A 27198-nucleotide genomic window follows, 5' to 3' on the forward strand; every position below is an offset into this window, starting at 1 on the left:
CAGTCACCTTGCTTTCATATGGATAAGCATTCTAGGATGTTTCCAGAAAGGGAAAGTTCTTGTTCTCCTTTGCACAAACTCAGACACTGAACAGGGCAGCAAGCAGGGCTGAATGCCCACTGGAATATCCAGAGGTAGGCTGGACGTAAATTAATTCCTATGTTGGAAAATCAATGCATCCTGATTCATAATCCCTTAATTTTGAGGATGTCAGAAGTCTTACTTGTGGAAAACTGAAACTGAATGGTCAGTCTTTACTGTATGCCATTTCTAGCTTTTCTGATAAGAACTTAATTTTCTGTTAAGTGGAATGTGGTGACATAATAGAAGATGTTTCAGCATTGATTTTCAAGCAAGTTGTTTTGAGAACAGCTGAGTCATATCTTCCTTTTCCTGCAATTGAAACACATATTTCCATTTCTATACTTGCAAAACTAAAGATAGGTAAAAATCAAAGTACTTACATCTTTCTGATGAACACAGAATATCAGGCAGTTAACCATTTTGTAAACACAAGGATGTAAAGCTTAGAAACCAAATTATTCCTGTGAAATATAAATGAAATGCCTAGAGAGTGCTTTGTCTGTCTTTGTTCTTTTGCTGGAGGATTAACTTCGCATACAGCTAACCCACTGTCACTTCTGAACTCAGTATTGCATAATAAAATCTGATAAATTATGTTGGCCTTATATTCTTGTATTGTCTATAGCTTTCACTTTTTGGGCTTAAGAAATAGCCTGTGCTGTAATGGACATGTGATTTTAAAAAAAATCTATAGACATTTAGAATGCTACTTTTTCATTCTTCAGATAGCATTTGGATTGCTTGATAATGCAGAGGATACCCAATTCACATTCAAGTTTATGTTCATTTTCATTTTAGGGGAACACAAGCTTCACTTTATTCCAGCACTGATTGGCCCGTTCCTGGAAGTGACCTTGATCCCTCAGCCAGACCTGAGGAATGTAATGATTCCTATTTTCCATGACATGATGGATTGGGAACAAAGGAGAAGTGGCAACTTTAAACAGGTACTTTGTGTGAAGCTGTTTATAAAATAGGACTGAATACCAAGCATTTCATAGAGTCCTAGTGGACTTGAACCTGGAGCTCCATTGGTGGTTCAGGGTGGAGAAGGTATCCACAACTCTGCTGTTGGAGAGGGATTACAAGGGTTTTCCCTTTTTACTCTTTGCAGGGCTAGTAAGATTCTCCAGCTAATACTATCATGTTAGTTATGTAAGATGAAGGATAAAATCCATGGCCTGCTGAAGTGAAGAACAAAACTTGAGCTGTTTTCAACAAGGTTGTTGTGGTGGTTTTTCAGCTCTGCCTTACAGTAGTACAGACTGCTGGTTAGATAGGATTCAACCAGCTTCCCTTCTGGTTACTATGGAAAAAGATTAGATGTTCTTCTTCAGTAAAGATCCAAGCATTCTTGTTGCTCAGACACTTTCTTAATGGGCTAGGAAGGAACGACCAAGAGTGCCATCTGCTCCCACAGCTCCCACTCAGTTCTTTCAGACTGCCTCAAACCATTCTCAGTGCCCTCCTTCCTGAGGCTTCAAAATGAAGGAGAGTAGAAACATTATAATTACTCCCAGGTAATCATAATGCTTAGGATGGGAACTGCATCCAAAACACAAAACAAACTATTAAGAACAGAGGGGAGTGCATGTGATGTAAGTAGGTAGTTTTTGCTATCAATATATAAGCTTATTTTTAAAAATTACCACAGAAATGTTAACAAGGAGTGAGAAAGAAAAAAATCCACTTGTTCTGCTTCTCTGTGTTTTCAGCTTGGGTTTAAGTGTAAATTGTAATAAATTTATTCTGTAATAAAATAAGACAACAGCTTGGTTTCTCTCCTGGATTTGTGATTGTTAATATATTACTGTTAAAAAGGAGGTTTGAAATGTGAATACACAGTGTAGCATCAGCTCTATATTTCTTATAATCAATACACTTAAAAACGTGCATTGGAAGAATCATTAACCACCAGATTTTCTTAACCACAAGTTTCTTTGGTATCTAATATCTAAGTCCAGCAAATTTGATTTCTAATGAAATACAGTGGCAGGTGAGAGGGTTGGGAGAGTCTGAGCTCCCAAGTATTCTGAATGGTGCAGGCATTTATGAATATTAAGTTATAAAGAATGGGGTGCAGGTCACAAAAGATGATCTTTTTACTTAAGTCTAAGAAAATAGCTTGTGCTTACAGCCTTGCAGTGAGAATTCAGGCAATTTATTTGGGCTGTGTGCTTTTCCTCTGACTCCATAAATAGATAGCTGCCTTAGCAGCAGCAAATGCTACTCAGCCTGTAGTTTTAAAGTCACGTTGCTCAATTTAAATTAGCTCCCTCCCTCAAAAAAAAAAAAAAGAAGAAAACCCACCAAAAAAAAAAGCAAGCCTCACAAACCTCGGCAATGATAACAGCTTCAAAGAGATGAAGTGACTTATCACATGATTGACCAATAATTCTAAAATATTCATTTAGCAAAGTCCCTTACATAAAACTAGATCTTCCCTCCATTTTCTCTAATCTCATTAAAGGAAAAGAAGCTGTTTACACCACACTTATATGTTGCAGGTGGAAGCAAAGCTGATTGACAAACTGGACAGCCTAATGTCAGAAGGTAAAGGTGATGAAACATACCGAGAACTCTTCAACAGTATGTGAGTAATATGTTTATCTTATAATTCCTTGAGTTCAGTTGGTTGTATCAGATGCTAATGTCATTGTAGAGAAGTAATGCTTAAACCAGTTGTGATGCTCATTTTTTCTTTTCTTTTTTTGTTTCCTTAAAATCTGAAGAATAAAACATTTCGTGGTGCTGTATAGCATCTGTAAAGTCTGGCAGTACTTCCTGCATGCAGATATAATTGGGAAAGGCTAAATCTGTTATATCACAGAACATTCTCTTTCTCTACCTACTAATTTTAAAATCAGAAAAGCAATAAATGCTTCCTAATTGCATAGGATGCAGGTAGAGCTCAGATGGAGCATTTTGAAAACAAGGCATGACAATTCAACAAAAAGTGTTTAGTAAGTGATTTTCTATTGCTACAAACTTGTACTCCTCTGAGTAATGTCACCTGTTGATTTATTGTTTGATGTAAGCAATTGTGTTTATTCTGATAAGATTATTTCTTTTAGTTTTCTTTTATAAATTACTGGCCAAGCTTTTAGTGTTTTTTCATAAGTGACATGTCACTTAAGTCTAGTAGGAAAGCAAATGATAATGCTGAAGTCCCTAAAGTTGCCCATAAATTATTCCCTGACTGAAATAAATGATTGTCACAGAGTACAGGTACAAAATAAAGAACTGGACTCCGTCTCTGTTGTTTCTCAGAGCTCAATTCCACCAAAGTGAAAGATTTCACTTATTTCTGATGTGTTTATTTTAGTAGGAAATGTACTGTTCCTCTTTAGGATTCCAAGCTGCTATGTTTTCTTCAGTATTCAGTGACTTTTTTTCCTGTTTATATAGTTTCTTAATCATTTCTTCTTCTTCAAGTATTATTTTTGGCTCTCTTGTCTTTGGTTAAAGAACAAGATTCAGGTCTTGGTGTCTGAAAATAGCAAACACATTGTAATCTGTAATTGTACTGAGTTAAAAAAATAGAGTTCCTAAATATTTATCATGTATAGAAGCAAAAGTGGGTAGAGAGATTAGGCAGAATAGTATGGAATTGAATTAATAATAGCAAATAGCAATTCAGTATGCTAAGGCAGAGCTTTCCTGTAATTATTCATGATGTTTTCATAATCTGCATAAAGATAATAAAAGGTAAGATATTTTCAATATTTTAGTAATACAGTATTCTAACTGTAAAATTAAGTCATTAAAGGAAAAGCTCTAATTATAAAATGAAGCCTATGCAAAATACATCAGTGTGTCTATCACTGAAATAACTTAAAATTCTATAAGAAAGCATACTGGTATCAAACAAAGTTCCTAATTTTTTTATGGTTTTGAGTTAGATTTCAGCTGGGGAATGTTAAACATTGTACAGTGAAAAATGTTGAGAGCCTTTTATAAATCTAAATGCTGAAGACATAGCCATGGTAATTTAAATTGCAAAATGTCTCACAGCATCAGGATACTTGTGGTTTCTGTCATGGTATAACAGAAGTAAAACTAAACTCTTTGGGAAATTTCAGAGTAACTGCTTGAGTTCACTCCCAGCTAACAAAATAGGTAGTAGTTACAATTAGTTTTTACTTCAACTATATGCATTACCACCTCTCAAGAGGAGAGCCTGTAGAAGGTACTAATTCTAAAATGGAGGATGACATATTGTTCTAGGGTATGTGAAGAAAAATGATGAAAATCAGATGGACAGTTTAGGGAGTTGACTGCAAGAGACGGGGTCAGTTAGCCTGAGATTTTGGGGTTTCTTTATTTCTTCCATGGGTAACTTAAACTAAGCAATATTAGAGGATCTTTACACAGCAATATTAGGGTGTCTGTACACAGTGCAAGAAAGCAGACTTGTGTAGGCTGAAGTGGCAGAGATGCAGCAGGTGCCCAAAAACTGAAATAGTAATACAGTTCTGCAGCAAGCAGTGGTTTTCTAGTCTTTCATGAAAGCAAATGCTACAGTATTACCTGAACTTTCTGAAGATTAGGCATGATTAATTTTGATAGGTATCACTGGGAGCCAGGGGGATGCACACACAACTTGGAATACAGCCTGGGAACTGCAGTGGGTGTGACACTTTCAGGTTTTATCATGCTTTCTGTTTATTTTGTCTGAATTGGAAAATGAATTTAAATCTCTTAACTCCCACGTTAACTGCTTTTTTTTCCCAGATACAATCACTGCATCTTTCCTCTGAACATCTGTTTTCAAGGATAAATTATAAGCATCTCTGGAGATAGCTAAAATACTATGTGCTTAGAATTTACTGCCTACAACGGAATTATCTATGTCAAATAAAAAGACAGAAAGTAGGGGGAAGGTGGCTGCTGTTTATTTTGAAGCAATGTCTTTCTAGGGACTTGAATGTGACTATTCACTGATTAGCTCCTGATGTCATTTGAAGGACCTGCAGAGCATGAAGTAGTGAACATTTTGTTATTATGAGAAACTAGATGTTGCAATTGGTATCTATTGTGATTATGGTATGAAAGCTGTTCTGATCTACATTTACACTGTAATACTGCAGTTGAACTCCTGAGTTAATTAGCTCAGGGAAAAGAATGATTTCACTTTATTAAACAGTTGCTGGTTAAAATTAAATCCTCAGAAGCCAAGTTATATACTCAAGTAGCTCTTTCTTCTGAGTCCGATGGATGCTGCCAGTTTATTACTCCTGTAGCTGTATTTCAGTTTGGCCTAAGACAAGCCATTCCAGATTTGGAAGTTAGGTGGCCACATTACTGAAGCACAAAACCTGGACTAATGAGTCCTGCTGGGGGCCTGGCAGTGAGACTTCTCTTTGAAGAGATTGTAGCTGACGTTCAGCTGGGCAGGCATTTATTACTGAGTTCTGCCACTTTCTGGGTGATTTCTCTAGCCCTGAAGCTATTATATAAAAAGTGATGACTGCTACCTTTCCTATGCTGCCTTCAGTCATCTTAATTTCTTCCCCAAATGCATGACTGAATTCAGCACTGCCCAGACCATTAGACTCTGTCTGGAGTGAGTTTTTTGAGAGCCTTTATGACTCGTTCAGGGAACCTCTGGCTATAGTGAGGTCTTTGTACTCCAAAACAGGCATCCAGATGTTTTAAGGCACCTCTAGGATTAGCTGCCTGTGAGCTAAAAGTCTGAATAAGTCTGAGCTTTAGGCATCCAAAATCCATTAACTAAATGACTCATCTAGCCTTGATCATTGTTCTAAGCCTGGTGTTTGTCCCTGGAGAACTCTGGTGTTCTGGGTCACCATTTTCTTACTCTTGGGGTACCCAAGATTAAAAATAATTACCCACCACCACCAAAAAAAACAAAGCAAACTATAATTGTTCGGGTGAGCCCAGGCATTAGGCTATAGTAGCATGGATAGACAGGAACATTTTTATTGCTTCCTTATGTTGTTTAACCCCCTTAGTGCTTTGTACAATATAGCCAAGCATCTTGGCTATGCTTTGGGATCTGTAAGAACAGGGATTCAATTCCACCTAGATTTAGCCAGGATACATTTGAGTAGCTTTTTCATTCTCAGTGTTTGTTCTCTGCATTGTGTGGAAATGTGTGGTGGGAAGAGGGAGACATGCAACAGAAGGCAAGTCATAAATTTTTTAAACTGACGACATTGATGTCAGTTTGAATACATACTGTGAATGTATCTACTCAACCCATTATTAGAAATTGTATGTTTATAATGAACATGCTAGTGCAATTTTAAAGAAAATGCATAAGTCAAATGCAGATAAGAACAATCTGTTTTGAAAGAGACGTCAGACTTCTATGGTTTTTCTAGAGGAACTATAGGTAATTATTTTGTTGAATCTAGGTTGAAATGTTCCTTTTTAATATAGGGTTAAAAGGAAGTAGAAAGGAAAAATCACTACACTAATCAAGGTTTAATAATGTGACAGGCTGTACTCTTACTTCTTATAAGACACAAATGCTTGTATTAGAAGGAACATAAGGGGTTCAAAAGCAAATTAAGGTAGCCTGTGTATTCTGTATGGAAAACAGAGATGCCAGCTTCGTGCTTCAGCGTTTTCTGGTTAATGATAGCCTTGTCATCTGCCTGCTAGCAACGACAGATAGCCAGATAGTCTCTGATTGTGAGGGAAAGACATCTGATTGCCTCCTGAAGAGATGAGTTTAAGATGCATGCAAGGGTGCAGGATGAAGATCAGTATTTCCTCCTCACTTCCAGCAGAGCACAGCTACATTTAGGTCAAATTCGTTTGGAGAATTGCATCTGTGACATCCCTGAGTCTGTAAGGAGCAGAGCTGGAGTGTATAGCTGGTGCAGTTGGCATGTAGGAGTTCCTGAGTGCTCTTACATGTTTGAAATTTGGACGTAGGAGAGGGACTGAGCATGCTCAGGGTAGATGAAGGTCAGTGGAGCTGACAGCTTGCCCACTGCAGAAGGAAGGTTCAGAGATGCTATTAACAACTCTCTAAAGCCTCTAAGTATATGGATGTGGTAATTTTCAGAGGCTTCTAAATAAACCATAACTGAGTACATTTTCAGGGAAACTGCTGAAGTATCTCCATGGATGTGACATCCACCTAAGCTCCTTTACCAAAGCATAAAAGTAACACAGATCTGTTTATAAATATTTCCTTGCTCATTCATATAGTGAAAATGTGGGAAATTCATGCCTAAATGATTAATAAATAAATTGATAAGCAGTGAAAATCAGAGGCCTGTAGCAGAAGTATACTAAGAATAATAATAAAGAAAATTATATTAAGTATAGTTTTACTGACAGCTCCACTTACATTACCATTTGGAAATCTTTCCACTTCAATGTGTAATCTGCATTTACATTGGTGTAAGAACTCAGCAAAACAGTTTTTAATAAAAGAATCTTATGGCACTTTAAGCTAATGGAATTGTACATGTGCATTGATAGTATGTTCTCAGAAAGAAATGTTAAGTGAAGAGAGGGAATCATGTTATTAAAATCCCTCCTCTATTCTTAAATTTCATGCATACTGAAGTATTAGAGAAGAGAGGTGAGAATGAAAAATTTGTTAAAAAAATTGAGACAGTATATTTGAGCTGATGAATATTCTTTTCTAGGAACACCTTTAAATTCTGCATTTTCTAACATATCAATGTGAAGTAAATATATAAATTTTATGGAAGAGGTGTGTTAAGTCTTTGGGATCTAAATATATTCTGAAAATTAGGTATTTCATATATTTTAATCTGACTCAGCTAATACAAAAATCGTTTGTTTTGTCAATGCTTCCTGGACTAGAATTCCACTTTTTGGTCCTTATCCTAGGTAAGACACTGTTTGCAAATTGTGCTTCTTGGGAGGGTGTTTGTAAAAGAAAATCTAACTATCAAAGATGTTGCTAAGGTATTAAGGTACTGGTAAAAGCAGAGAGGTTGTCATAGTAACAGTTAAAAATAAACAGTGAAATTTTTCTGGCTTTTTTTTCAGTCTGCTGAAGAAAATTGAGAGGGAAACATGGAGGGAAAGTGGTGTTTCATTAATTGCCACTGTGACTCGCCTCATGGAGAGGCTCCTGGACTACAGGTGAGTGATTATCACAATTTAGAAGTAGGGTTGTCACCTTTGAAATATTAGGAACAAATACGGTTATCTTGCTCAAACAGTGACTGCACATGGATACATGGATACATCCGCTGTAAGTGCTCAGGATCTCTGACAGCAGCTGCTTAGTCATCAGGAAAATGCAACTGGCAGGATGAAAACAACCAAGTGGTCTCCCCATGGTGTAAAAATCCCGTAGCGTGTATGAGTTTCCTGTCAGGGATTGTAGTAACTTCTGGCAGTGGGTTAGTGACTCAAGTCTGTCTGAAGACACAGAGCTCAGTACTAATCACCTGACAGTTGTTTTACACAATATGTAAAATTCTTATCACTGTGTCAATCATGCTTAGTTGTAGTGTCAGCTGGCACAGTAAGTATGTATACAAAGACATGATCTCTGGGTGAACACCTCACATCTGACTCTACCACACGATCAAAGGAGAGAGAAATGAGAGGCACGTACTCTCTTTCAGGAGTGCGAGACTAAAAGCAGTTTTCCCAGTCAATTGTGAGCCTGTGTAGAGGCTTCAGATTTCAGCTTAGTCCTCCTTATTGCCTGTAGCACTTTACTAGAGCTCAAGCGTAAGGTTTTCTCTCTGATTCCATAGGGACACATGGTGAGACCTAGTACTCCACTTGCTATCATCACTGATAGTTTATAAGGAAAGCTATTTCATCAACAAAGAGACTGAACTCTTAATTTCTAGAAGCATGGCACTGCTGTTTTTCTTCAGGGATTTGTTGGATTACAACCTCTAGGACACCTAATCTTTCAAAACAGCGGTGTTCTGTTAGTTATGAGAGTATTTGGGGCAATTGTTTAGCTCATGTATGCAAGAATGTTTTACAGTTATGTTAAATTTCTTTTAATGACTACATGGTGATGTCTGCCTGTTATTCTTTTATTTCAGCATGGTTATACAGGCTATTTTTATCTGTGTTATAAAAAAGTTCATATAGTAATGACAAAGAAAGAAAGAAAACATTGACTTTCTTGACAACTGAGGTGTTCAATGTACTACAAAAGGAGGCATGAAATCCCTTAGCCACTTAGGTCTGCTGTTCACCCAAATGCCATAATTTCAGTCAGCTTGCCAAGTCAAATATGTCTGTTTTCTGAGGTGTGCCTCACTGTAAGAGGATAAACATCATTCCTTTTGACTTTACTTTCTGCTTTAGGGACTGCATGAAAATGGGAGAAGTGGATGGCAAAAAGATTGGCTGCACTGTTAGCCTTTTGGTTTGTATAATACTTTTTCTTTCCCTTTTTGATATCAGTTGTGCATTTTCTACTATGCAGATACACATTTGAATAGGCGATACTTTGCTTCTTGTTGCAATTTAAGTGGAATTTGACAGAATATACTATGCTTAGAATCACTGATTGTTTTTTTTTCAGGCTGAGATCGATACAGTAGGGAGTTAGTCTTGGCATTTCATAGCTGGGTTCTGAGGTCTCCAGTACTGCTTTATTCAGTTTCAAGTCTCTTTCTACTGGATAAACTTCACCAAAGTACTTTCCAAGTTTAATTAGTCTCTGAGTTCATAGAAACAAACATGCCTTTCCTCCTCTCCCAAACACAACAAAACTTACATGTTTTTTCTTGTTTCTTTTATTCCCCAATAACTGATGCAAATTGGTTCTTACAGCATGTAATATGGGATAGGAGATCTTGTAAATACTGCAGGCTATTCTTTCCTCAGTAGAAGAGATAGAAATGCTGCTCAAGACCTCCTGTTGTCATGTTATCATCATTACAACCAACCAACAGTGCTAAATCATAAGTATGAAAAAGATGGCATTTTTGTTTAAAAGATGCATTTTGATTCTAGGCCAGTTTCCACTGACAAGTGTGTTGACTTCTGTTAACCTTGGAAAGTTTCCATTTTCATGGTGGATCTTTTGAAAAGCTGTATTTTTAGCCAGAGGAAAAAAAACCAAAATAAGCTGACTTGTAATTCTGCATTTCTGACGTCAGTGAAACAATTTGGTATCACTTCTAAGTAGCAGTTATACATAAGAGAACAAAGGATTTGTTCAGTAGGAAAACAGTGCTCTAAATAGGGATGATATTTACTATGAAGCCATAAAGCAGCTGGCTTGCTGTCAAAATATGTGGCATGATCTGAATTCTGTAAAGCACCTGGATTATTTTCATCCCTAAGGAGTTTTTAATCTATTATTAGCAAATCATCCAAGATTAGTACAAAAAGAAAATTAAAATATTTAAAAATCCCAAAACACCATATTACTTTTTAATGGGATTTTCAATGACTCATACAGGCTAAGGTGGACTTCATATCCTAATAATCTTCAAAGAAATTTTTAATACTCTTGCACAACAGAGAGACAATGAATGCTTAATTTTCTCAAATCAGTTTAAAAAATATTTTCTCTATAAATTTTTTATTTTTATGTTTTCATAGTGTTCCTCCCACCTTTTTCCTTGATAATAACTCAATTTAGGAAACAGTGGCACAGAATAAGAATACTGTACATTAGGAGAAAAACTGCTTAGAGTTCAAAATAGTGATTTAAACAGTAGAACAGAAATGGTTAATTGCTAATGAGAACCAGTGCTTAGACTCTTTTAGCCTACAAATTTTTATTAACCAAAGCAGATTATCCTGAATGTTGAATATGTCTAGCAGGAGGACTTCAACTGCATGTCCATTGTGAATGTGGCAGTACTTGTGAACAGTGCTATAGGGTTGTGCTCCTCTCCTTGTAACTTTTTCATACATTGCTTCAGGGCTTGTAAATAGATAATGAATGTTTTGAACTAAGAATTATGATATTGCAGTCCATATTTTATCCATGTAACAACAAATAGCAGTTATATGTTCAGAAATCAAATCTATGAATGTATTTCTGGAGTATTATGTTTGAAGTTTTTTATTTGTAACCACTATCATAAATTTATTAACTACTGCATTTTATTACAAAATTCAATTTTATTTCAGAATTTTTACAAGACTGAACTGAACAAGGAAGAGATGTATATTCGCTATATTCATAAGCTCTATGACCTACATCTGAAAGCACAAAACTTCACAGGTAACTGAATACAAACTAGAAAAACATATTTAGGTCTGTGGTTTGCAGTCTTTTGCAAACCTGTAATCTGTATCCTCAGTGCAGAACATACCAACCCAGGCAACAGCTGAGTTTCCTTGCCTAATTGATGTCTCTTAAAATATACTGCTTTTTTCAGCCCCACAGCTCTACTATTTTCTGAGCCATGTTGAAGGTAAATGACTTCTATTGATACACACAAGCAGTAAATGTGTGATACAGTCATTTTTCACCCAAAAGGAGTAAAGTCTAGAGGAAGTTTTTATTATTTCATTTAGTGGTATCTGAGCCTATACCCTTTCCTGTAATGCTTCTGGCTATCTGTTTGGTGATGTGTTTCTACACAGCTGTGTTTCAGAACCTCACTTTTAGGTTAAAAAAAAAAAAAAAGAAAGGAAGACCCATATCACTTACTCATGATGAGGTAGAGACCCTAAAACCTGTGACAAGTATTGCAATTTCATGATGTCTTTCTAAAGCTTCACATACCACATTTGCAGTACTATTGTATGCTTTTCTGCTATCCATAAGAAAGATTGTTCACTTGGCATTTCCACAGTCCCTTTGCAGTTCATGGATTTAAATGTAGACTAGATAGCAGGATATGTTAAAGAGAGATTCTAATTTCCTCATGTGACCTGGCAATAGTGAGTCACAAGACTGTTTTGATTATCAAGCAGTCTCTCTGCCACAGCTGGCTTGTGTGCCAAGCTATTCATTTACATAATAGATCCTAGTAACTCTTTGAGCAGTCTTGAGTTCCTTTTATGCATTGAGTATTATTCTGTGTCCAGTTTACCTCCAACTGGGATATGAATGTAATTTTTAAAATTGTTTTGCCATCCATTTTGATTTTAAGCAGTATTTTGCTCAAAATTTATTTCCAGGACTTTGTTGTATTTCCTATATGTTTATTATCAATGTGTGTGATTCTTTGCATTCTTTGCTGTGGTAGATATCACCACTTTTTTTTTTAATTTTATTTTTTTTAATTTTTTAAATTTTTTTTTTGCTATGAGAGCCTTAAAGAAGAATTGTCTCACACCCATGATTAGAAAACAGACTTGTGTAGTCCATTGCCTTGCCTTATCAGAGACAGCACAGACTTTTGTAAATCATCTGATCTAGAGAACTTGGGATTAGGAAAAAATTTTGATACTTCAGCAGCACTCCTTTATGTTGCAGCATTAGTTTGCTAACTGCATAGTTTCATCCTAGGGATGAAATTATTTTTCTCTTCTTTCCATAGTATGATTTACTGGATTGTTTCTAAAAATGCTCTGTTTAAAAAAAAGTCCTTTTTATACAAAACATTACTTCAAAGCTTTCTTCACACAGCACTCAGTTACAGCTGTAAATATACCTCTCTTGAAACTGAATCACATAAATGCACTGATTCCTTGTGTCCCCTAAGTCACCTGAGAACTGTAATGAGACTGTCTTTTTACCTTTCCACCTTAGAAATGTCTAATGTTTTGAATATTTCCTGTGTAAATTGGATTTGTCACATCATAAGTCAACCCTATTTATCTCTCCTTAGTGCTTTGGTGCAAGTCAGTAGTTACAGACCTCTCCCTGAGGTACCAGGATTTTATTAGTTATTTTTATGTTGGCCACTGCCAGACATAGGATGCTGGGTAGAGGAACCCTTCAGACTTTTAATGCAGTATGGTCATTCTTATTTTAGAAACCTTCAGTATAAACTTATTAAAATTTTAAAAAGCCAACATTTTTATGGCAGATGAAATTTTGTTAAAGTGAAGGACTTAGATGCCGAGTTTAGAAAGGAAAGGTCAAGATGAGCTATCCTGAACATGTACTTACGTTCTTCTATCTTTTGCTTCCTTGTGATTTTGAATGATTTGTTATTATCAACTCCAAGGATTTTTAAAATTAATATATAGATGTGCTTCATGTCTTGAGTACAAAAATGTAGCTTGAAACTATCACAAAGGTGGGTTACCTGTCAAGCAGCCTGAGAGCTGTGTGATGCCAGAATTAAGGTTGTCTGTGCAACTCAAGCTGGTCTCCCTTGTACAGCTGTATCACAGCACAGCATCAGTTTTCACCATGCTTAGAATTTTACAACACTGGGATTCAAAACGCTCTCTCCCACAAATATCTGCTGCAGTGATGTTTTTTGATCCACAGGTTCTTAGTTGGACGTGTAGAGGAACACTACTGCTAGAAAAAATACTGTAGTATTTGGCTTAAGTTGCCTGTCTTATGGGAACTCATATGGCAGAGGCAGAAGTAGGATATGGTTGTCTGGGGCAAACTTAGCTTAGCACAAAAAGTACTTTAGTACTTTATCGTTATTTTTTTGCCTTATGTACAATCTATAAAACCTGCAATAAAATAAGTCCAGTAGGGAACTTCTTTCTCCAATGCAGTATATCTCCAGAACATGGCCCATCTTTGTACTGACTCACTCATGCAAAGTGGTCCTGTGAGTGGAAATATAAACAGTGAATACTAACTTGGAATTCAATAATACCTATGCTCAATTGTATTGAATTGAATTGTCATAGACAGTAGTAATTCTGGTGCTTTGTAATTCGCCTAAATCTGACTTTCCAATGAAAAGATTAATTTAATATTATTTTAGTGTACTGTTTCTGAGGAATTCCTGAAATCAAAGTAAAAACAATAATAATTTTTATATTCCCAGATAATTTCTACCAACCGTGATGTAAAGATTACTACACAGCTCTCTGACTAGAGAGCAACAACAGGTTTGATTCCTGGAAAACCAAAAACTAAATAAAATTTTAAAAATTGAAAAGAGAAGAATATTGCAGTATTCTAAATTGCTTGTTACGGCCAGCTGGTAAGGCTCATCTATCAGGGATTTATTTCTCTATGGAAGGAGTGGATTCTATTAAGCACACATCTGCCTCCCTGTTTTCTTCCCAGCCCTGATCTCTTTTGGACTGTGTCCACAGTCTTGGCTTCTTTCCTCTTTCACTATTGATGTTCCTCATCCTCCAGTCCCTTTCCTTTGTTCAAACAGCAGTGTCATTGAAAGTTTCTCCTTAGCAGCAGGGAAAACTGGGGCTAAGCAGATAATGGTTACTTAATTTCTGTCTCCTTCATATTGTCAGACTCCAGGAGAACTGTCCCAGTGACTCCACTTTAAATAGTGCGTGAAAATTTTAAGCTGAATTTATTATTCCAAATAATAAACCCAAACCAAAACCAGCACTACCGTCTGCCTAACACTCAAAATAAAAAAAGGTGCATCTCAAGAAAAGCATTCACATCTCTGTGTACTTTGTTTGTCTATTTGTTTGGTGTTGATAAGAGCCATGCTGTAATTTGTCTTGCAGAGGCTGCCTACACACTCCTGCTGTACGATGAGCTGCTGGAGTGGTCTGATCGGCCGCTCAGGGAATTTCTCAGCTACCCCATGCAAACAGAGTGGCAACGTAAGGAGTGTCTCCATCTGACCATCATTCAAAACTTTGATAGGGGAAAGGTAAAATAGTCCTATTTTACTGAGTGGGTCTGGGAAGGGTAGTTAATTCATTTTAGGATATTAGTGCCGGGGTCGCAGTATTTTCGTATTTTTCAGGGGACGTGTTTGTCCTTGCCTGATTAAGCAGTTACTTGGCAATGCAGTAGGTTTCTTCTAATCCCGTGGCTGTATCCTAGAAATCCCCCACTTACATATGAGAATAATTTTCACTTGTGTGGCAGTTGGCTTTGTAACTGTCAAAGCACTTTATAAAGGTGATATAATTTCTCCCCATTTTAAAGGTGGTGAAAATGAGCCTTATAAAGCTAATGAAGCATGTGTAATTATCCTGTAGTCTAAACTTTTCTATACGCTTAGTGCTGATTTGTCCTGCTGACAAACAAGCAATGCATTACAATTCTGTGTAGCTAGTGTAAAATCCATGTAAGCCTAATCAGTGTAATCAAATGAATGTTGATTATCATGTTTTTCAAACAATTCTGTAATTATATTATAGAGTTTAGCTTACCTGGTGCAATGAAGTATTTTCCAACCTACTAAAATTAAGGAAGATGTATTAAGAATACAATTTTAAAATGTAAAAATCACACTGTGTTGAATCTATCTCATGTAGTGTCAGAAGAGTTGTCCATCACTCTTGCAATGACTTATATTTTGTGCATAGTCCAAAAAGAATAATTTATTAAATAAATCTCTAAATATATTTTTAATTCTTCAAAGAATTCATCAGTATTACTCAGAAACTATCAGTATGCTTAGTGGACAGTTTGTTCAAATATTTTCAGTTGCAAGAAGTTTGACTTGTATAGGTAGAACAGACCACAAATAAATCACAAATTGTCAAACAGCTGCTTTGAATTACTGAACATCTTTTACTTGCTTGCAGTGTTGGGAAAATGGCATTATCTTATGCAGGAAAATTGCAGAACAGTATGAGAGCTACTATGACTACAGAAACCTCAGCAAGATGAGGGTAATGTACTTGAATACTTTTCATCAATCAGGAATCCAAAAGCTTTTTAATTTTGGTTATAAAATAATACTTAGAAAATTGAATTTACCACAGATTAGTCCTTAGGTTTGGTTTGCAAATCTTGTTTTTTACCCTGATGGTTTTTTTCTACAATAAGGATTATAGAAAAGGAGTGCAAGCTTTTTAAAGAAAAATGAGAAAATCCTATCTTCGTAGAATGGTTTGGGTTGGAAGCCTTAAGGATCATCTAGTTCCAGGCTCCCCTGATAGACACCTTCCACTAGACCATGTTGCTTTATTTTATTATAAAATTAATGTTCTTCCAATATTTGTACAGCATCCTTTTTGTGTGCATGCTTATGCATAAAAATAATACTACAAATTCACTTTCATTAGTTTCCTACAGTTTATCCAGGGAATGTGCTCTGTGCAGTCCTTCACTAGGAGCAGCAGCAGCATCTCTTTGCAGTTGTAACTGCAAGCAAAGAGCTTGCCACAAGCAATGTACACCTTTACTTTTTTCTTTAATTTGCTGCTTAAAAATATGGTCTGTTTAATATTATATAGTAAAAATTAATCTTTCTTGGTACAGTCTTCCTGTTGTTTCTTTCATTTTAGAACTCTAAGCACTGTTTCTCATTCTTTCAGATAGTGCATTTTAAAGATTATTCAGTCTTCCCTTTTCTTATCTGCTTCTGATGGATTCAGTATTGTATTGCAGCTTCCCTTTAAAATTTCCTGTACATGTAGGATGCTTGCTGCTAGGACTGAGTGAAGTCCCCTTAATCCAGAGCTGCTTAACAACATTATGCAAAATTCTCAACACAGAGCTATGTGGCAGGACTCCCTATTATCTGCTTATTCCATATATATTTAGATATGTCAATGGCAGAATCCTATAAGCAAAAGCAAACTGACTATCATCATGTGAATAAAATGATTAGTTTATGCATGTTTAATTAATTGTACTGAATGTGTTTCGTGTTTGAAATATCCTTTTACTGTATCTGTGCCACCAATGTTAATCCAAAAAGGGAGATGTGGGGATTTCTCATAGCAGTATAATTAGGCAGCTGTTGATAACATATGCATATTAAATAACTGTCTGCATTACCTAAAATAAGGCTAAGACTGTGTTTGGTTTTTTCCCACAGTATTAAGAACTTTGCTGAAAATATCATCAGAAAAAGGGGACTTTGGCATTAAGATCCCTTTGTGTCAGTGTTTTGAGTGAAATAAAAACCAGATGTATTGACCAAAAATTATGCTAATTGCTACTGTGACATTTTAAAGGAACTCGTGTTTGATGCTTAAATCACTGGAATCTGGTATGGTTTGGACAAAACTGTCTTGAATATGGAAATTAGACTTTGCTGATTTAACTGACCACATTACTGCCATGTGTTTGGATGAGTAGCAGGTTACTGGGTCATGTATTTCAAACTGTCTTTCTATTTTACCCCCTTAATATAGGTACTTCATCTTTTAAAGGATTTCTTTTTTTAATCTTTGAAACTTTCAGATCCCTAGGAGGTATAATTACTTAATTTGATGCATTCAGAAACTTCTGGATGTCCTAGCTGTTGCTCAGAGATATATTGCAATTCTGGTATCCCAGACCTGAAAGACACTCCTTTTTGTGATATCTTACGGTAAAAATACACTTTCAAAAAAGACTAATTGCATTTCTTCTCAATCTCATGCAGATGATGGAAGCATCTTTGTATGATAAAATTATGGATCAACAGCGTTTGGAGCCAGAATTTTTCAGAGTTGGTTTCTATGGGAAAAAGTTCCCATTCTTCTTGCGGGTAAGTGAAATGAAAATAAACAGAATGGAGTACTACTGACATTCATAATCACTTTCACTGTGTTAAAATTTGTTCATACCATATACAAATTCTTATCCTGTGAGAAATTCTTTACCCTCATGTTTCATGGTTAAGAAAAGGTCCTGACTAATGAAAAGACAAATGCTAGGCTTCTAAATAAGAGAGTCCTACATAAACATAATATTCATGCTTATGTTGGAAACCATGCACCTATACTGTTCCACAGACCAGTGGTTCATGGTAGTTTGTTCCCTTTATCCTGTTCTGTTTCTGCTGGTGGGCGCTCAGAGAAAGACTGTCAGAAGTAGTATCCATTGGTGGTGGGATCATCAGCAATTTAGCACTTAAACAATTGCATTCCCAAGTTCCTATTTTTTTTTTAATGACTTAGAAATTCCACATGCTGAATTTCATTTATTATTAATGTACTAAAACTGACAAATAATAAAGTTATTACTCTTGATCATTAATCTGGAAATCTGAAGTTTCCAGAGTGCCCTTGAAAATGTTAGTGGTGTTTACACTGTTCCCCTCTTCCACAGTCTGCAGTAGTTTAGCTGCATTGACTGTCACCTTCGGAAGAGGACAGAATCCATCTTACTCATGGAGCAGCTGCAATCATAATCCAAGCTTCTCTTCCTGTGGTAATTGAAATAAGTGATGAAGGAACCTCCTCCATATGGTGGAGACCTAAAAAGCCTGCTCTGTCTTTGCCTTAGTGGTGGGGAAAATGACAATTTCTAACTGGTAAATGTAGCATGAAACTCTCCCCTTTAAAAGTACTCAAAAAGAGTCTGATGGGAAGATAGTTCTTGATATTACCTAATAGTCATCTGAATATAACTTCTGTATAAACCAATGTGAAAATATTAATCAGAAAGAATTTAATGTTTAGATTGCTAAACAGCAACTGATAGAGTAAAAGCAGTGGAAGAAGCTGCACAGTAGTGCAGTACTTTCAAACCTTAGGTCTTTCACTGGTTATGCATCTTCTTATGCAGTTTTCAAGTTAAACATACACAGCACAGATTTATGCTTGCGACACCAACAAGGACAAACTTAATACATTTGATTTAATTTTTTTATGACAAAGCAGTTTGTAAGTCTGGCTGTGTTTGCTGTAGAAGGAATGAAGACTAAACTTCATAATAAAGCTTTCACATTTTAATTTGTAGTTGAACAATAATACTGTTACAGTTGGGGGTTTTTTGGTAGCAATTCCCATGAAAGTCTTGGCTCTCAGAATTCAGTGCCAGGAGCATTCTTTTACTTTGTGTCGTAAAAACTGGCTCATTTTAATTTTCCAGGCTGGTAATTGATAAACATTTAGAGGATAAGGCAAATTGAATGCCTTCTGCACTTTTATTATGCAATGTTTTTACAGAATTGTATAACATTAGAGCAAAGTTTCTTAGTTCCTCATGGAATTGGCTTCCTGCCCATTTCATTGTCTTAACTGTTTGTGGGTTGTATTTCTGTTACATATTTTATACAGTCTGATATATCATGTTAATTGCATACTTTGATCCACTAAGAACAATTTCTCCCTTCAGATTTTATTAAACTTTGAAGTGTAATTATTCCATTTTTCCAGACTTTTGAATAAAACAGAACTTATATGATAAAATTTCCTTCTTCTGATTTCCTTCTTCTAACTTATATGATAAAATTTCCTTCTGTTCTTCCTATATTCCTTATTTTTATTCTTGCCTTGTTTCTTATTTCTTCCTTCTTAAAATGATGCAAAAGTTGCCTGGAAAATCTATATTTAAGAGCGTGTGTTTGGATCCCAGTTATTTTCATGTAACTTGCTCTTGCTTTTTGTTTTCTTATTCCACTCAGAATAAGGAATTTGTTTGCCGAGGACATGACTATGAAAGGCTGGAGGCCTTCCAGCAGCGAATGTTGAATGAGTTCCCACATGCCATTGCTATGCAACATGCTAATCAGCCAGATGAGACCATCTTTCAGGCAGAAGCACAGTGTATCCACATAATCACAAAGCCATACTGTGCACTTACATCTTCTATGCTTTTAAAAAATGTAGGTACACCTATAGCCAATTTCAATCACATGGTGCCTCCACTGAAATAAATGGTAGGTGAGAATTCCCCTGCATTTTGTCCCAGTTCACTCTATTGTGTTTGGAAGGTCTTTGTGTAATTTTGGTTCTATTTAAAAATTCCTTGATGTGTTATTGACATCATTTCTTTAGCTAAAAGTACCTACAGAACTATCACCACTGTGATAATGGTGTAGCAGTTCAAGTTACAGTAATTTAACTTCTTACAATACAACATTATGTTAGCATGGCATGACATATTGTGTGTGTAAGAATATATTTAATTAAACTTAAATTTTACTTGATGTACTATTCCATGTAAGTAGCTGTATTTCAAAAAGAAAGATGAAATTTTCAACAAAACAGTACAAAGAAATCTCAAATGATCAAAAAATCTCTCTGGTTCCCTTCCCAAACCAATATTAGTATAAAAGCATTTCAAGATATGCACTTTCTAAAGAATTTTTCTTCAGTAATGCTTCAGGAGTCAATATACTTTGCTAATTTGAATAAAGTGGGATAGCCTTAACTCTTTACACAGATTTGCAGATTTATGCAGTGACACCAATTCCAGAAAACCAGGAAGTTTTGCAGAGAGATGGCATTCCTGATAATATCAAGAGCTTTTACAAAGTAAATCACATCTGGCGATTCCGATATGACAGGCCATTTCACAAAGGGACCAAGGACAAGGAAAATGAATTCAAGGTAAAGTATCATGCCCTTTCCTGATCTACTGGACCTGTGGATTTGTTTGTAGTATCAACAACAGCTGCCTTGTTGAAACATCATCTGTATGTGCATTATTCAACTGAGTGTGGTATAACATTCTGTGGAGGAGACAGTATCTCAGGTTTGACTATTTCACTTCTTATTTTAATAAAATAATATCAAAAATATATGGGGGATGCAAAGGTCTTGCTGTATATGTGACTAGGAGTGAAAAAATTAATTTGTTTTTTTGCACCTGTGACATATACAAGGCAGAACTGGAGAGAGCAGAGTAGTTCTCTGAAAAGTTTCTTGGGCAGATGGGAAGACATTGTTAAGTATGTAATCTGGGAATGCAATAGTTCCTTCCCTAATAGGTAAATCCCTTCTGTTCCTCCTAATAAAATATGTCACAATCTTCTGGTGTAATTTTAATTCTGACCCACTAAAAATACGTCCTGATGCAGAATATATTCTGGTATTCAGACACAAAAAAAAGTTATCCCATAATAATTTTCTTACAAATTTAGAAGAAAAAACTATAAGGGTAATAAATTAACTAATTTGATGCACTATTGTCCTCTGATTTAAGTTTAGGCTTTGTTTTAACTATACAGACTATAAATATATTTTGTGTAAGCACAATCCTGTGTGTTGATTTGTCATTTCACAAACCTCTTGCACAAAGTGTTTACCAGTAGTACATTTGAGTGTCCCATCAGCTATGCATTCTGGAATCTCAGGTAGGGCATCACAGAGGGGAGCTGATCATGGTCTGTGATCTGTAAGTTGTTCTGTTTCTGAACTCTTGTTCTTCTCAGATGTTAGTTCAGAAAAGAAATATTAAAACACCAATTCAGTTGTGAGTCACTTTTGGAGATTTGGGGACAACATACAATAAATTTTAGGAGTGAAGAATCAGCAGAAATTACTGCTTAGTACTAAGACCTAGATAGTAAGGAGAAAAGTGAGTGTCATTGGCTTATGGGATAGATATTTCAGTAGGAAATTGGATGTTAGTACTTTTTTTTTAATGTATACTGTTACTTTAATGAAGGCATTCATAAAGAAAACTGGTAATAATTAAGGAAGATATAGAATCAAATAGGGAAATAAATTGGTTTTATATATTTTAGAGTCTATGGGTAGAGAGAACCACACTGATCTTGGTGCAGAGTTTACCTGGAATATCTCGTTGGTTTGAAGTAGAAAAGCGTGAAGTGGTGAGTATGAGACTCATGTCAGTACGTATTGTGGGTTGGTTTACTTCCTTAATCATAAGTCATTCAATGAACTGCTTTAAGATTTATTACGCATATGTAATTTCTTTGACCAAGGTCTCAACGTGGCTACAACAAATTTACAAAGTATATTGAGTTGTCTGATTCTCTTGTCTTGAAAAGCATTATTAAGAACCACCCTTAGGATTCATTTAAACAGTTGAGGAAAAAGAAGTTGAGAACAATAATGGGCAGCATTTAATGTTAGAAAATTACTTCCTTAAAACTCAGCACCATGTAACATTTAATACTTAGAATATCTATAGCTTAATGTATCCTTCAGTGTCCTGGAAAAATAAACATTCTCCAAGTTCCTGTACTATAATAAATGCCATGAGCTACTGAACAGAACCTGTAGGAATAGGGTCTAATGTACCAGTCTGTTATTGACACATTGTAATTTCTCCTCCTTGCTTGTTCTATTTCTTGAAAAATCCTCAAATAGATTCCAGATATATTTGAAGGAGTGCTCCTCCCGTAAAGATCTCTAAATAATTGGTCAGTTGCTGAGCCCTGGAGTGTAACATCTACAACTATTTTCCTTCTTGTCAAAGCCAGTCTTTGAATAGTCCCATTAAATATAAAGATACCATAGTACAACTGATTTTCTCTAAAACTCTGTTGTGTTTTTCTTTTATAATAGCAGGAAAATGCCATGTGTTCACCATCTTGACATTCTCCTGTAGAAAACCAAAAGTGGAGTTCAGTAAAAATCAAAAAATTGTATGTGACATGAGAAATTTTGTTAGTTGGCTCCTGCTGAGTCCTTATTAGGTTAATATGACCACTAATATGAAGACCTTCATTTTACTATCATGTTACCATTATAGTCACCATTTCCAAAAGTAAACGGTAACATTTTGTCCAGGGCATGTATGAGGTCATGACTGGGATTTGTGCTTGTATGTTTTGGTAAATTTTAGCAGCTGCAGGCCTGTACTCTCCCCATTGCTCAGTTCACACTACCTGTGAAGGAACTTCCCCACCCTCGAGAGATGAGAGGCACATCCTGCTCAAGGCTGCCTTTGACTATAACTTGATCACCATTTTAGCTCAAAGCTTACATCCGACTTCCTGATCTGTAAAGTCTTCTTGTTGACTTCACTTTGGGTGGGGAAACTAACTCACCCATACTTAAGCTCTGCTCTGTACCCTTAAACTGGTGAAGCTCCCCAACCCCAAGCCCATTGTAGGTAAAGTTACCAATGACAGTTTAATCCTGAATTCCAAGACTTCCACCACTGGCCAAAAGTATGTGAATGTTTTGCAGCAAGAGCTGGGTCTTCTCTCAAGGTCAGATAATGAATCTACAAAAGAGTGACTGTTGTTTATTTTGATCATTAATTACATGATAAAATCAAATCTCTTCCCCAGGTGAGAAGTATTTTCTCTGTCCCAGGACTCTAGGATATAGAATAATATTTGTTTTATTTTAAGAAATCAAAAATTACCTGCAATATATTTCTTCTTTCAACTGAAGATTTAAGTTGTTTGCAATGTTTCTCACTCCTCTTTCAGGTGGAAATGAGTCCTCTTGAGAATGCTATTGAAGTCTTAGAAAATAAGAACCAGCAGTTAAGAACACTGATTAGTCAGTGTCAAACTCGACAGATGCAGAACATTAACCCTCTCACAATGTGTCTAAATGGGGTCATTGATGCAGCAGTTAATGGTGGAGTTGCTAGATACCAAGAGGTAAGCAATTTATTTGCTGTTTATTAAAAATCCGATTTCTTTCCCTGTACAGATGTAGCTCCTCTTTATGAATTAAGGACAGAAAATGCTGTATGAATAATAGTTATAATTATACCTATATTGCAGCTTTGGGTTAGGTAATGTTAAAGATGTGGTTTATTGAAATAACCATTTTGCTGCACACAGTACCATAAACTTACTCCAGTGATGAGTCAATTCACAGTTACCCTGCATTCTTCAGTGTTTTGTTTGGAGATTTTCAATTAAATGGTTAATTGTAAGTAAATTATTATAATACATTGCCTATTCTAGGACAGGAGCTACTTCTGGCCAACAAGCAAATTTATTTGTTTGTGATGATATTCTAGTATTTATTTATATATATACATATATATATATAAATTCTCAACAAGAAGTTCATTATCTTGAAGAATCATAATTTTCTAGATCATTCTTGTATCTCTTTTCCAAGTTTTTAAGAAAAGCTATTTTTGGGGGAGAGGGGAAGGGGATTTAAAAAAATAAATACAATTTAGAAATGTCTAACACTGGATTTGTTTCCAACAGTTGTTCCTCATTATTATAATTTTTGAATCACCGGAGAACCTTAAATGTTTGGGATACTGTATTTGCACAAAATTCTGTGGAATTTTGAAACTGAAGTAAAAAGAAAGGTTTTTTTAACTTTGTAGCCCAACTTGATCTTCTTCTTTCTCCTAATAGTCTTAGAAATACTTGAGTCTGCTGGTTTTTCCTTTGAAAATGTCGAGTTGAATAACATTCTGTCCACTTGTCTCAAAGGCTGAGAGATTCAGTGTTTACTCAACAGTATTAAATTTGATAAAACTGCATCTTAATTAAACTACAAGAAATTGAGTCCAGCATAGTATTGGAATCTGTCTTCAAAACTGCAGTGGTATGAAAATTATGAGACTGAAGCAAAGCAGTAACATTTTTGATGTTTCCTAACTGCCTTTAAACAACAACTAAACTGTTTAGCATAGTGAAGCACCATGAGGGGAGTCCCTGGAGAAATTCAGTCACGTCAGAACTATGTCTGGTTTGAATTAGCAGTGTCAGAGCTAGCTCAGTGTCTCTGCACAGCTTCCATTCTTCACAAGCATATCAAAGGTTCTAGACTGATCCTTATTGTTGTCCTTGGCTGTAATTCTTGATCTCCTAGACAGTGTTCATGTTTCGATTCCCTTCTGCCCTCTGTCCCTCGCTACACTAAAATAGGACTTTTCAGCAATTTTGTTTTGTATACATCTAAACTGTTAGCAATAATTGTGAGGCTTTTTTTTCTTCCATTTCACTCTAATTCTCTTTGCATGTCCATTCTGCAGGCTTTTTACGTCTTGCCAGTTTTGCCAGTTCTTATCTTCTACCTTTCTTGTTATCCCATTCTCTGTGAATGCTTTTCCCTGTTTCACTTGCTTTTCCCTTCTGCCCTATACGAAGCTCAAAGTTCAGTCATTCTTGGAACATTTGGTCTTGAGGTGAGAGTGACCATGTCTTTACCAATATCTTCCTTCCCTTTTGGTAGCTTCCAAGTTTTAAGAAGTGTACTTTGACCATTTGCTGCCTTCTTGATTCTGTCTTCCTTCTTCCCCCTTCTTCCTCTTGAAATTTTTTCGTGTATTTTTTTCTCTTCTGATGGGGAAAAAGCAGCTATCTCTAATTATTCAGCACCTTGGTATTGCAGATGTTAAAGCTATCCATTCACTAGTTTCTGTACGGGAACAGATTCCAGGAAAATTTAAATAAGTAATAGTTATTATGTAGCACCTTTATGTATGCTAAAAAAATGGCTGTAGACTGAACCACTGATTTTTTAAAAAAACTTTCTAAACACTATTGGAAAACATGAAGAGTTGTTTTTGTGCCCACTAACACCTCTTAACTGCAATTTGTATTATAACTTACATTTCCTCTCAAATGTGCTGTAAGAGTAGAGGCCTTTTCATGACTAATTATTGCAAGCCATTGGTTCCAAAAATGTTACTGGATTTAGCCAAATTCTAATAAGTATTTGTGAATTTGTTTGAAGTTAGATTATTACTCTAATAATCTAATCATGTCTATAACTCACATAGCTATATCTAATTATAGATCTGTATAAAACCAAAAACCACTAGGACACCACCTGCTTGATATTGGAAGAACATTTAGCTTGTAGCTGAGGGGAAAAAAACCCATCAGCTGGCAGAAGTTTGGAGTTTGGGATTTTAGCAAGTATCAGAGGGCTCCTTTTAACAATTTAAAAATGACTTCTTATAATTTACTTATCTGTGGGGGAAGGACCATGTGAAATAAATGTATTGTCAAGAATTGTTGTAAACTCAATATAATCCCCTTGCAGGGGAGAATAGTTGCTAAATTAAGAAAGATGCAGTCTTGAACAGATGAGGGGAGTGCTATGTCCAGAGCATTGCTGGTTGGTAAAATGACTTTGGGGTATTATAACTGGTGCAATTTGAGCATTGGAGATGGACTGGAAAGTCATGTAAGCTCATTAACACAGCTGGATGTTGGCCAGATGCTCCTGAAGTGCGAAGTGTATCTTCTTGACATCATTGTCACTGTGAGTTCTTCAAAATATTATTTATATTAGGAGAGTAAGAAGATAATGTCACAGCTTCAATGCCCATAATAGCATATGATTCCATCTTGACACTGTTGCCAAGACGTCTTGACATTTAAGGAGTAATGAGGGGCCTAGAATGAAAAGAGAGGAAAAGCAAACTCTTTGTAATTACTTGAAACTTCTATGTCACAATACTGGGGAAGAGATACTTAGTTCATGTGACCTGTGTTTGGTTTCAACTCTGATTTGCAGGCTTCAGATTTTGCTTCAGGATCTGTCATAGATATTGAACAACTCATAAATTCCATATGAGAGTGGCCACATATTTTTGCCTATAGTCTCCACCAATGACTATATGATTCATTACTTACTTAACATGTATTACCCATTATTGCAGTTGAAAGGAACTTTGAAAACATTGGAAAATATTATCTAGAGACTTGTTTTTTAAAAAAAGAAACAAAAGTGGTGTGTTCTTACTCACTTTGTTTTACTTTGTAATTTTATTCTGTTTAGGCATTCTTTGTCAAAGAATACATCTTGAACCATCCAGAGGATGGAGAGAAGATCACACGCTTGAGAGAACTGATGCTTGAGCAGGTAAAATGGGGAGAAGAATGAAAAGGTGGCCTGCTCAGCTGTTCTAGCTAAAAATGTCTCCAAATAAAATAAAAAACATTGGAGGTTAATAATTGCCCTGTGGTCTTCAGTGTTTTCGGAATTAGATTCCAAGTAGAGAGTAACTTTCTATACAAGCAGGTTTCTGGGCCATGTTAATATTTTTTCCCCTAGTCTTTCTATCATCACCTTAATCACTTCAAACTATTTTGTGTAAAACACAGGTTGAGTGAGTGTGAGTGTTATTTTTACACAAAGTCACTATTACAGAATAAACATTATTTCATTGAAACATTTGATGGCTTCAGCATATATTTGTACTCTACCAATGTTACAGAAAAATATTTTCACTACAAGGTTTGCCATAAGAGCAAAACACCATTCAAAATCCTCTTGCAATGAATGATATCTAGTAGTAATTGCCAAAGTAGGTAGACAGTAAAGTAAATACAAAGTAATATATTAAGCAGATGAGTATGCTATGCATTATATATTTTGCATTATTTCTCCATTCATTTATAAGACAATGACCTATCAGCCTCAAATACGAGGTGTTTCCATTTGAAAATACTGAATTTTTTTTTTAATCCAAGATTCACTAATATTTCAGCTTTTTAAAGTGGCATTTATCTATTTTTGTTCTATATGGCATGTTAAAGTTTCAAATTTTATTGCCAGCTTGGAATA

At 35.7% G+C, this 27198-nt stretch overlaps 1 protein-coding gene across 5 annotated transcripts in view; it reads left to right on the plus strand.

Moving 5' to 3' along the window:
- The window catches only part of DOCK4 (dedicator of cytokinesis 4), a 231714-nt gene that overhangs the window by 188028 nt on the left and 16488 nt on the right, over nucleotides 1-27198 (plus strand). For 3 of the 5 annotated variants that reach the window (XM_039571264.1, XM_039571266.1, XM_010413547.4), the window contains 14 exons: nucleotides 883-1031; nucleotides 2592-2677; nucleotides 7897-7923; nucleotides 8086-8181; nucleotides 9379-9439; nucleotides 11164-11257; nucleotides 14605-14753; nucleotides 15640-15726; nucleotides 17433-17537; nucleotides 19401-19542; nucleotides 20162-20328; nucleotides 21468-21554; nucleotides 23130-23306; nucleotides 26410-26493. In XM_039571264.1, the coding sequence (XP_039427198.1) occupies nucleotides 883-1031; nucleotides 2592-2677; nucleotides 7897-7923; nucleotides 8086-8181; nucleotides 9379-9439; nucleotides 11164-11257; nucleotides 14605-14753; nucleotides 15640-15726; nucleotides 17433-17537; nucleotides 19401-19542; nucleotides 20162-20328; nucleotides 21468-21554; nucleotides 23130-23306; nucleotides 26410-26493 (1511 nt within the window). The remainder of the gene's footprint in view (nucleotides 1-882; nucleotides 1032-2591; nucleotides 2678-7896; nucleotides 7924-8085; nucleotides 8182-9378; nucleotides 9440-11163; nucleotides 11258-14604; nucleotides 14754-15639; nucleotides 15727-17432; nucleotides 17538-19400; nucleotides 19543-20161; nucleotides 20329-21467; nucleotides 21555-23129; nucleotides 23307-26409; nucleotides 26494-27198) is intronic. The other 2 variants (XM_039571265.1, XM_039571267.1) reach the window with 1 other exon arrangement.

This window comes from Corvus cornix, chromosome 1A, assembly GCF_000738735.6.
Source record: "Corvus cornix cornix isolate S_Up_H32 chromosome 1A, ASM73873v5, whole genome shotgun sequence".
In the NCBI taxonomy this organism is placed as follows: Eukaryota; Metazoa; Chordata; class Aves; order Passeriformes; family Corvidae; genus Corvus; species Corvus cornix.